The following is a 12,254-nucleotide window of genomic DNA, read 5'->3' as shown; positions in this document are numbered from 1 at the left end:
GGGTAATTGTAGTAGGCAATTCCCTTCTGAGAGGGACAAAGGGCCCAATATGCAGAGTTGACCCTCATCGTAGAGAAGTTTGTAGTCTACCCAAAGCCTGGATCAGGGATATCACCAGGGCCCTCCCCAACCTGGTGCACCCAACAGGCTACTACCTGCTACTGATCTTCCAGACAGGTGGGGAGGAAGCTGCATCCCATAGTCTGAGGGGAATGAAGAAAGACTTGAAGGCCTTGGGACGGTTGGTGAAAGCGTCTGGGTTGCAAGTAATTTTCTCTTCCCTGCTTCCATTTTTGGGTGATGACGTGGGATGGAATAGAAGGATCCAGTCTATAAATGCTTGGCTATGAGACTGGTGCTACAGGCAGGGCTTTGGGTTCTTTGATAACGGCTGGTTTTATAAGACACCAGTCCAGACAGTGATACATGGGAAAGGTATATCTCACGGGGCAAAAGGATGCTGGGACAGGAATTAGCAGGGCTCATTTGGAGAGCTTTAAACTAGATTTGGAAGGGGATGAGGTTTTAGCCGGGTTTGCACCAGTGGGCCAGCACTCTAGAACTGATGAAGACCGGTAGGCCTCCCATACCCCTAGGATGAAATCTGTGTACTCAGCTCGCTCCCTGAAATGCCTGTACACCAATGCGTGCAGCATGGGGAATAAGCAGGAGGAGTTAGAAACCTGTGTTTGGTCAGGAGATTATGATCTGGTGGCAGTTATAGAGACATGGTGGGACAGCTCACATGACTGGAATGTGGTCATGGATGACTATGTCCTTCTCAGGAAAGACAGGCCAGCCAGGCGTGGTGGTGGAGTTTCTCTTTACGTGAGAGAGCAACTACAATGTACTAAATTCTGCCCAGGAGTGGATGAGGAGCGAGTTGAGAGTCTGTGGGTGAGAATTAATGGGTAGGCTGGCATGGGTGACACGGTTGTGGGTGTCTATTACAGGCCACCAGATCAGGGTGAGGAAGTTGATGTGGCCTTCTACAGGCAGCTGAGAGCAGCCTCACAGTCACAGGCCCTGGTTATCGTAGGGGATTTTAATTACCCTGATGTTTGCTGGAAGGACTACTCAGCCAGCCAGCCACAGTCTAGGAGGTTCCTCCAGTGGCTTGACGATAACTTTCTGATGCAAAGGGTGGAGGAGACGACTACAAGAGGTGCACTGGTGGACCTCATCCTCACTAACAAGGAGAGTCTGGTTGAAGCGGTAAAGGTTGAGGGCTGCCTTGGTTGCAGAGGCCATGAAATGGTGGAGTTCAGGATCTCATGTGACAGGAACAGAATAGCAAGCAGAATTGTAACCCTAGACTTCAGCAGGGCAAACTTCGGCCTTTTCAGGCAATTGCTAGGGGAAATCCCATGGGCAAGGCTGCTTGAAGGTAAAGGGGCCCAAGATAGTTGGTTAGTGTTCAGGGGCTGCTTCTACCAGGCACAAGATCAGAGCATCCTGAAACGTAGGAAGTCAAGGAAGGGAGCCAGGAGACCTGCGTGGTTAAACAGGGAACTGCTGGGCAAGCTCAAGTGGAAGAGGAGAGTTTACAGATCATGGAAGGAGGGCCTCTTTAGAATTAAACCTGGTGAGGGGGGTCAAGGGTGACCTCATTAATGTTTATAAATATGAAAGGGTGAGTGTCAGGAGGATGGAGCCAGGCTCTTCTCGGTGACAACCAATGGTAGGACAAGGGGTAATGGGTTCAAACTGGAACATAAGAGGTTCCACTTAAATTTGAGAAGAAACTTCTTCTCAGTGAGGGTAGCAGAACATTGGAACAGGCTGCCCAGGAGGGTTGTGGAGTCTCCTGCTCTGGAGACATTCAAACCCGCCTGGATGCCTTCCTGTGTAACCTCATCTGGGTGTTCCTGCTCTGGCAGGGGGATTGGACTAGATAATCTTTCGAGGTCCCTTCCAATCCCTAACATTCTGTGATTCTGTGATTGTTTGAAACTGCATCCCTGTGATGCTCTGGAGAGAAAGCACAGCAACTGACATTCACAGACAATGACCCTAAAAAGGATAGGGAAAAACAAGTAGTTTCTCAGCAAATGGAGGTGTTGCACTCAACTAAGGACAGCATTTACAGATTCTCCTGAGAACTGGGGAACTAATTTGCTTAGTAAAACCCTTTCAGTTCCCATTTTAAGGTAGACAAACTACAATTTCAGTCACAAAATTAATCTGCATTGCAATGATTTCACCAGGGAAAGCAACAGAAAATCTAACCTGTTTGGTAGCTTTTGTCAGTTCTTATATTGCCCCAGAAATGACAATTCCCGCAAAGCCAAGTGGCTCCTACATAAAAGCAAAGCAGCCCGAGCCACAAGGGATGTGCTGAGTGCCACAAGAAAAAATTTAAGCTTTCCATTCAGTGTATCCTGCAGTCAAAAGACTCTGGGTATCTCTTGTTGATAGAGATACATCAGCTCTCCTGTTCCCACATCTGCATCAAACTCCAAAGCACTGTAATCCCTCAGCTGGTAACATACTTGAAATAAAATCAGTCTCTGGTGTCCACCTCCACAACCACCACCAGACCCAGTATTTGTATTTTCAAGTTTCACAAAAGCCAAGAACTCAGTGGAGCTGAAAAGCCAACTCACTTCACTCTTGTTATCCATCTTGACATTTAAAATACATGGATAAATGGCTCTCCTTATTTGCACCACTGAGAGCCTTCTCACATGATAAGAACATCAGAATTAAAGCAAAATCTCTTATTTAGCTGGAAACATAATGGATTTTATTATTATTATTATTCCTATTTCCATATTGGCTATGAGAAGACTGGCAGGCAGTGAGACCTTAAGTTTAGCACAATGCAGTTATACTTACCATCCTTCTCTTTATTTGCGGCTGTAAATTACCCCTTATAATTTGGAGGTTCTCCACCATTCAGCCTGGCACCACCTCTCATGGTCTGTGAGGACCTCCCCAGTGCTTCATAGCTGGTCTACACATCCATTTCAAATGGCAGTAGATCTGAGCTTGACAGCACTACCTGGTTCCATGTGAAAATCCAAGTGCAATATTGGTCTCTTAGTCAAACAGTCTCACTGACTAGCAGAAGACAGCTGTGAGGATGGGACAAGGGGATGCAAAGAAATACCAGTATGAAGGTTACTCAGGCACCTGAAGGACTGCAATGTGTAGGGAGATGGAGGCTGCACAGAAACCACATCCCTCAAAGGGATTCTGCAGAGCACGATGGACAGCGGCCACTCATTACTGCTACCTGTGCATCCCCTACATCCCCCACTTGTGGTACAGGGAGAAGTGGTGGTCCTGCCCTGGTCTGGGAGATAAAAGCAAGCTTTTGCAGTCAGGAAATCACATTTACATTCTGGATGTTCAAAATTAAATGCATTACAACAGTGCTGAAATTGGGCAGTTGTAACACATTCCCAGAGCTTAAGGATTTGTTTTGGAGATGTAACAAAGAGCAGCGTATTGAATGGAAGTGGGGAAAAAAAAAAATCCCAAACAAGTTGTTATTGTTTAAATAATACACTCTATTTTATTTTGTCTTAAAATAGTTTAACCTTTATGCTACAGACTTGTTTCAAAAAACAGAAGGTCTCATCTTGCACCAAAAATATATATATTTATATTCCACTCTGGTTTATTATTATTTTTTCTCCAAAGACCATTAAATACTAGATGGAAAATGAGAACTAAATAACAAGGGTTGAGAAGAATCAAATTTTTTAACTAGTCACGTTTTAAACATTTTTATTCTAAGCAATGATTTGTCTTCACTAAAAAAGATTCGAATTTGATGCTTCAGCAATTCAGGAACTGCTAAACCATGAAGGGCTTGAGCTAATGCACACTGAAGTCAATGGAAAGCCCCACATCAACTCCAGTGGGTTCTGGATCAGGCCCCAAGTCCATTGGTTCTTAGCTATACAACAGCTAGCATTTCTCTTTCCTGCTGAAAAGAGCAAAACTGTCCAGGTACATTTTGCTCTCTTAAAAACCAAACCAAACCAACCAAACAAAAAAACACACAAACAAACCACACACAAACCACCACAATAACAACAAAACAAAACAAACAAACCCCAAACAAACAAAAACAAACAACAAAAAAACCCCCAACAAACCAAATAACAAACCAAAACCACACTTTCTAGCTATCCAGTGATTGCAGTTTTCAGATCACTACCCTTTCAAATTTGTTAGAAATAAGAGAAAATATGTAGTGTTTTAAATAAAACCTGCATCAGACTACAATACATGAATTGTTTAAACAAACACAGTGCATAACTAAAGGAAGTTTGGTTGAGACACAGTAATTTTTATATATACATGGATGTCACATCATATACAAACTGAAAAACAAGAATTAGTTTGCATTTTTCATGGAAGGACTACAAATGGGTCCCTGCAGCTTTCTTCAAAACTGATCTTTAAAAGAGTTTGTGAAACAGGAAAAAGCAGCCACACTAAATCACTGTTCCAAAGTTACCTTTACAGCATATGTGGTAGCCCACTAAAATGACAGCTGAGTTGCATGATTAAAATACGAGGAGAAAAGACTGACAGCCACTACTGATATAGTGCCCCAATAGGACAGGGCTTTTCCCTACTGCAATGCAAATCGGTTCCATCCACATGCCGCTTCCTCCCTCTCACCCCCCAGAGAAAGTAATCAGTCACTAGAAGCACCCCATACATTTTTCTGGCCATGCAATACACTTATGTTCAATGTTTTAGAAAGCTTGAAATTGGAATATCAATACCTTACCAAGTTGTTCTTTAAACTGTAGTCATAACCGTTCTGCTTATTAAAGAAAAAGCTGTTTGTTACTAACTTTACCACCACTACTGTTTTTTTTTCCTTTAAATTATGTGACAACATTGTTCATTTTATATTTTCTTTTTCCCCATAGATAAAATTATTGGAAGCCAAATAAATTTAGAAACCAGCCAACGCAAAAAGAAAATAGAACTTCCCATGGCCTGACTGCTCCCTGTTCAGCCTTAAATAGCAAAAAATCTGATGATAGAGCTATACAAAATTCCCACTAGAAACATTTTGAATACGAAGGAAATTTTAATTGCACAATACACATTTAAAGTTAATATCATCTTGTGAAGGACTGATCTTTGGTTTTTGCCTTGAGAAAAGCTCAAAATGACAGATTTTTCTATACACAGATTTTCCATATGCACTACAGAAACTACAGCCTGCTAAAGTACATAGATCCACTGATTTCGGTAAATATTCTGGTAGAAAGTGTTTCCCAGATCATACCTTAAAAAGCAATTGCAGAAATAGGATAAGAAACATGACCTAAAGCCAGGAAAGTTGTGCAGATCTAGTTAAAAAAAACAAACATCAACCAACCAAACAAAAAAAAACCAAAAAAAACCCCACAAACAAACACAAAACCACCAACAAAACAAAACACAATCTTAGGCCGTGATCCTGCAACATCTTTTAGGACAGAGTTTTAAGCACTTGAATGGCCTCGCAAATTTCAGCAAACTGTCTGAGCTTTTGTTATTGTTGTTGCTGGTTGTTTTTTGAAATGGTCAATGAAGCAAATAAGCAACAGTAGAAATTAGGACTATGAGCAAAATGTTTTGCTTCTCTCCTGCTCCAAGAAAGACTTGGAAGACTTTAAAAAGGAGAGGGATGCTGGGCCTTTTTATTATTTTTCATTTTCTTGTGCTTTTGCAATAATCGATTGCTAGTAAGTCAGTCACTCATATTACTATTTCAAGCTGTAACAAGCTGTGGGAAACGATCAGTGAAACACAGTAATCAAGTAGACAGAAGACTCAGCACTGAAAAGAGTGTAAACTATAAATTCTATGGAAAATAAAAATCCTTTAATTAAAAGCTGTTCAGTGCATATGTTATGGGCCATTTGTATTTAAGACAGTCCCTCCTGCTGGTAACATAACCACATCAGCTTGGCTATAAATACTCTTGGCCCAAGTTCCACTGAAATCAGTGAGGACACAGCATTTCTCAAAATCACTGATGCTCACACAGCAAAACAGTAGTTTCTACTAACAAAATCAATATATTGATAAATTAAAAATGTTCTGAAGTCAGAGGTCGGAAAGGGTTTGCACACAGTTATTTCTTCAGATTAACACAGACACAAGTTAGTAACTGTAGATGTGTTTTAAGTTTGGTGCTTTTGGGTTTTAATTCTGGGAGGAATCCTCCTTTGAGAGGGCAAAACCACTTTAAATGATATCGAAATTATACCACATTCTTATGGAAATGAAAAACTTAATGAGTTTGAATTTTGTAATGCCGAGAACAGGGCTTCTGAAGCTGAAGCTTTAACAATGCGCCACAAAGGGGAGCAGGGGTGGAGACAGAAACACAGTGACGCTGCATTACAGTAGATATTTACGTCTGGTATCCTCATCCAAAGTGAGGTCTACTACTTCTGGGGGTGAAGACCAATTCTGCTGCGGAGTCACAGTTGTCCACGATTGTGTTTGCTGAGTGTTAATGTACTGTGAGCCTGAGCCATGCTTCCAAGAAGACACACTTTGAATCACACCTCCCCTGGGATGCACACACCTGTAGCAAGGGAAAAAATACAAGGGATTAAAGCTACTGTTGGATTCAGGCACAAGGTTCTTAGCTGCAGTGGTTTATCACTTAAGCATCTTGTTAACATGTCCCTCACCAAAATGTCTTAATGGATTTTCCATTTGTAGAGTCCATGACATCTTAAATACTCAGTAACATAGCTAAGACTAAACTTAAATTTAAACTTGGGGGTGGTGGTGGGGTTTAAATTATTTTTAAGAACTGAATTCTGCCACTGGGTGTAAAATGTGTGCATTTTTATGCACATATACATATATGCATGGATCCCAAGGATCTTGAAGAAGTCTGCCCCATCATGTGTAATAAATACCATGTATTATTCAGAAGCACAGTTTCCTGCTAGCAGTTTTACCCACTGGAATTTTAAAAAGAGAAAAAAAATAAGTGAGGCTTGATGAGACAAAGATAAAAGCTTTCTTTCTATATGAAATCAAAACCATGTTAAAATAAGGACATAATGATACTTTCATTACAATCATTACAAGAGATCTTGTAATTACATTATTACAGCCATTACCCTTGAATTCTCTTTGGTCTTCTTAACTAAAAATTACAAACATGCTGGGAATGGAGAAGAGGAGACTGAGGGGTGACCTCATTAATGTTTACAGATATGTAAAGGGTGAGTGTCACGAGGATGGAGCCAGGCTCTTCTCAGTGACAACCAATGATAGGACAAGGGGTAATGGGTACAAACTGGAACACAAAAGGTTCCACTTAAATTTGAGAAGAAACTTCTTCTCAGTGAGGGTGACAGACACTGGAACTGGCTGCCCAGGGAGGTTGTGGAGTCTCCTTCTCTGGAGACATTCAAAACCCGCCTGGATACCTTCCTGTGTAACCTCATCTGGGTGTTCCTGCTCCGGCAGGGGGATTGGACTAGATGATCTTTCGAGGTCCCTTCCAACCCCTGACATTCTGTGATTCTGTGAAATGCTCACTGACAACAGTATAGCCCCACTTCAGCAAAACATTTAAGCTTCCAGTGATTGTAGTCAATGAGACTAAATCATGTATTTAAAGACAAGCACACACTCAAGTGCCTTGCTGAAGTGAGGTACATATCTACTTATTTGCACAGTATTTTTACCTATTATATTCATGATAGATAGGTGCTGATTTAAGTACAAGCTAAAAATAATTCGAAAAAAACAAAAAACAAAAAAAAAAACAACCAGCCAAACAAACAAAACAAAACCAAAACCAAACCAAACCAAACCAAACCAAAACAAAAAAAAAACAAAAAAACAAAATGAAAGACTAATTTTGTTACATGATGAAGTGATGACAGGAATTTACTGGAGTCTTTAGGATGGTCACTCCATTACTAGTTGTAAATTTTAAACAAGTGCTAGGAAAACTTTTCACCTAGAGCTGCAAAAAAATATTTTGCTCTTGTAAGCACTGGTAGTGGTTGCAGCTGTTCCTGGCTGCATACATATGCAGGAGATATTTAGCTGCTGGGGTAACCTTTTCCTGTTTCTTTATAAAGGCACATGTACTGTATTTCAGGAACCCAGGCTTTCTGCACTGGTCAAATATCCCTGGCATTTACATTTTATTTGTTTTAATTTAAGGTAGTGCCATTTATTTTCTCCAGAACTAAGGTTATGCTCATCTCTCTTGGTTCTGGTTAGAGACAGAGTTTCATGAAATAGAATGAAAAACCTCATTCTCTGAGCTCTAACTTTGCTGAATATAAATGTCTCATTTCCTTCTTAGATATGCTATTTAGTTTTAGATGTGATGTTCAGAATGACTTTTTAATTACTTCTTCAGGATTAAAAATACATACTTAAAGTAGGTATCTACAAATAATTAGTAATAAGAGACTGGAACTCTAACAGATGTAGGGTGTGTTGTTTGGGGTTTTTTTTGGTGTTTTGTTATTTTGTTTTTTTTTTTTTTAAAGCTTCCTTTTAAAAGAAATATTTTTAAGCATAACTGACAAGAAAAGCTCGTAGCTAAAGCTAACTAAATACAACGTTTGGTCTCAGGTACTATGGTCCATTGTTCTGATACAGAACAATCCTCAATGCCTAGGCAAAGATAATACTAAATTTTCTGCCTGAAGATGACAAAAAGCAAGACATAAATTATCTCATAGAAATGACACCTTGCAAAAATATAAGTGTTTATCCTCAAACAAGTCACACAAGCAGCCAACAGCAAGACGTTCAATCAAACATTAGTTTAGGGAACACGCTTTCCAATCTGTAGCTAAGATATCAAGTAAAGGCAATCAAAAAAGGAGGGACAAAAAATAAAAATAGGAAAAAACAGAGGAAGACTGTTTTATACACATGCATGATAAAAAAAAATAATCTGACAAAAATTAAACAAACTGAAAAACTGTCACAGTTTAACACTAGCTAGCAATCAAAACCATGATAGCTGCTCACCCACTCCCCACCCCCAAGTAGGGGAGAGAGTCGAAAGGGAAGGGAGAAACTCATGGACTGAGATAAACACAGTTTAATAAAATAACAAAATAATACTAATACTACTATTAGTACTATATATATATAAAATAAAAATAAAATATAAAATAAGCTATACTCAATGCAATTCCTCATGAACTCCATCTGCACCGAGCAGCCAGTCCTGGGAAGAGAGCACCCTGGTCTTAAACAGCCGATCCCAAAGAGAGAGAGTGAAAAGGCCAAAAAGGCAGAAAGCCCCAGAGGTTCACTGTAAAACGTTGAACTAAAAGAACTCCTGAATGGAACTCAACTGGAATGGAACAGAACCAGAACAAGTCTCATGAGACAGAAAACCTAACTCCCATTAAACACGAAGCATGATGCTAATTCTCATTGATCAGCCTGGATGTCAGTCAAGGTCTGTCCCATCCATGCCTCCATTCCCAGCTGCCTCACACCTGCAGATAGAAAGCCCAGAAAGACCTTGGTCTCTCAGACAACAGCTAAGATAACAGTACATTTTTACATTCTCTTCATTCCAACTCAAAATCACTGGAAAGTTACTTGAAGAAAAACATTAATTTTATTGCAGGGTGCTATCTTTTTATTCTCAAACTAAATCTAAACAATGACTGTGCTAGCTACAAAAAAAGAAGAGTTTCTAACTTAACAGAGAAAATTATTTCAGTCAAACCAGGACAAAAATGTGACTTGGTGTCCTAAGTAGATACCAAGTAATATTCCAGTGATGAGAAACAACACCAATTCACTAGCAATCTGAAAAACTACAGATGATAGACAAACTTAGGGTATCACAACTCACACCAGTCCAACAACAACAAGGAATATGGAACACAATAAAAATCCATGCGAGCAAAAGAACTGAATCCAAACACCATGCTAACTAAGCATGCAAAAAATACTGATCAAAAACCTGAACCTTTTCCAAATGACAACCCTCTCAGAAGCCCATCAGTACTTCATAACTGCAAGCCTAGACCTGCAAAAGAAATAAAATTCTAAATAGGATTTGAACAATTGAAATGTGTGAGTATTCAATGGAGCCAGTAAGAACTAGTCTTTGGGAGATGGTATGTGGGAGATTTGAGGGATTTTCTTGAGGTTGTTGTGTGGATGGGTTTCTATTAGATGGAGATTATTGAACTAGCCAGGCCCAAAGGAATTTCAAGGCTGCTTCAAAAAGCTGAAAACAGGACCTCCTCTGGGAGTGAGGAAGTTCTAGAATAACAGGGCCTCAACATGACGTCAAACAACAGACCTATTAGCAGTGAGACTCGGGCGTGTGGACAACTCGTGAACATGGACAATATCCAATTAGCTAATGCATGCTTGGAGCATGGACGCATGATCAGGAAATAACTGCATATATAAGGAGGCTTGTTTCTGTAATAAATGGCTTCGCTTGAATTCATATTGAATTGTGTGGAGTCCATGAGTTTTCGCCCTTGCAATGGTAGATGGTCACATGAACGAAGGAAAGCACAAAAGTGTGCTTTATTTCTCTCTTCTCTGAAATTATATCGGTCCGCATCTACTAAAACTGATTTTAAACAGCAACTCTGCATTTACTGAACGTATTCATTCTTGTACATGGTAAATACCACTGAGGTAAGCAACAAGGAAAGCTTTTGAACAGGGGATCTCAAGCAGAAGAGTTGTGTGTACATAGTGCTAGACAGCTTTACATGAACTAGTACTGGAGAACAAGTCCACACTGCTTATCATTAGGACAAAGATCCTCCAAGCCCTTGGTCTGCTGGATAAACAGCCTGGAGAGCTACTTCCTAAGGAATTAGTATCTTCCAAAAGAGTTAGCCATGCAAGGACTTTCAGTATTCTAAAAGTGAAAACTAAAACTCTCTTCCTTAAGCACCTTAAAATTTCCTTTTTTTTCCTCATTTAGTAACACTGGATTGTGCCCTATACTGGTTTTGGTTAAAACAAGACCAATTCTCTGTTAGTTAATTTTCCTTTCAGCTAGATTCTTCTAAGTAACTGCATTTTTCTGAAGTTTGCTACATGTTTTTTGGACAGCATTTGCTCCAGAGCTGATAATGCCCAATGTTTACAGTTTTACTGAGCTAATGATAAGCAGAAAAGGCCCAGGTTTACATTTTACTGCTATATAAGCCAAGGCCACTGATAAACTTAATGTGTCCCATAAGTGAGGGGGTCATACTTGCAGGGAGGGGCAGACAGAACAGGTGACCCAAACTGACCAATGAGGTATCCCATGCCATCCATGTCATACACAGTTTAAAGCTGGGAGATCACAAGGGTCTCGTGCTCTTCATTCATGGCCAGTGTCTGAAGAGGACCCTGCCTGTTCTCCTACCTGCAATCCTGATCCCAGTTACAGTCCATGCATCCCTGAATCCAGTTCCTGTCTACTGCTGAGTCCAGTCCAGGACTTCCTGGTGCCCCCTGCGGCAGGCAGCTTGCAACAGCTGCTGTGCTACTCCCAGAAATTCAATACTGGTTTTTGTCCTGGAGAGCATCTGCCACAGTGTATTGTCACCCTGCAGTAAATGGTGACAGACTGATTGGCGCCCAACGTGGGGTTCAAAAGTGTTAAAATTTGGCACTAAAAAGGGGTAAAATTTGGAGATTTAGGTGTTCTTACAGCTGTGATGTACTTTCAATTTTCTTGGCACAGTGTCAACTCATAGGGTTGGGATATTCACAGGTCTGTGTGCTTTGGACATTATCTAGTAGTATTAAAGTAGATTGAATTACATTGGTTTAAAGATGCTGTGGCATAAGTCGTATCAGTTACTCTCTACAGTGTGTTCTGCCGTACCTTACTTGTGCTGGGCGTATTTCACTAATAGGTTCATGCATTTTATTACATCTGGAAACTGGATGATGGTGATGATTTTACTGTGTGGTTTGGCACTGGTTTATTTTATTATACTCCAGCTGATAATGAATTTACACTCATTACTGTTGTATCTAGAGAAACCTCTAGTAGAGATTAAAGATAAATACATCTGTGTGTTTTCCAATTGGACGAGCCAATCTATAAAAAAGCTAACTAACGATACATTTCCTTTCACGTTAGGACAGATTACAGATGTTTGAATATCCTTGGAGCTTTGACCGTACTTTGTTGGTATTGTTAGGTTTGCTGAATGTGTGTCAGTTCGTGCTAGTGATAAGAGAGATGAGGTTAAATAGAATTGCGTCTTTTTTGACTCCTGAGACTTGCGTTGCATCTGCTC

At 40.2% G+C, this 12,254-nt stretch overlaps 1 protein-coding gene across 3 annotated transcripts in view; it reads right to left on the bottom strand.

Annotated features, from left to right (window-relative positions):
- Positions 1-3,497: 3,497 nt before the first annotated feature.
- LOC135577177 (protein ARK2N-like) overlaps positions 3,498-12,254 on the bottom strand; it is a 79,505-nt gene continuing 70,748 nt past the window's right edge. For 2 of the 3 annotated variants that reach the window (XM_065045014.1, XM_065045012.1), the window contains exon 5: positions 3,498-6,556. In XM_065045014.1, coding sequence (XP_064901086.1) covers positions 6,367-6,556 — 190 coding nt within the window. In that variant the 3' untranslated portion in view covers positions 3,498-6,366. Of the gene's footprint in view, positions 6,557-9,957; positions 10,013-12,254 lie in introns of those variants that run through there. The other variant, XM_065045013.1, reaches the window with a different exon arrangement.

This window comes from Columba livia, chromosome W (assembly GCF_036013475.1).
Source record: "Columba livia isolate bColLiv1 breed racing homer chromosome W, bColLiv1.pat.W.v2, whole genome shotgun sequence".
Taxonomy (NCBI): domain Eukaryota; kingdom Metazoa; phylum Chordata; class Aves; order Columbiformes; family Columbidae; genus Columba; species Columba livia.
This window is presented reverse-complemented; position numbering and strand designations above follow the sequence as displayed.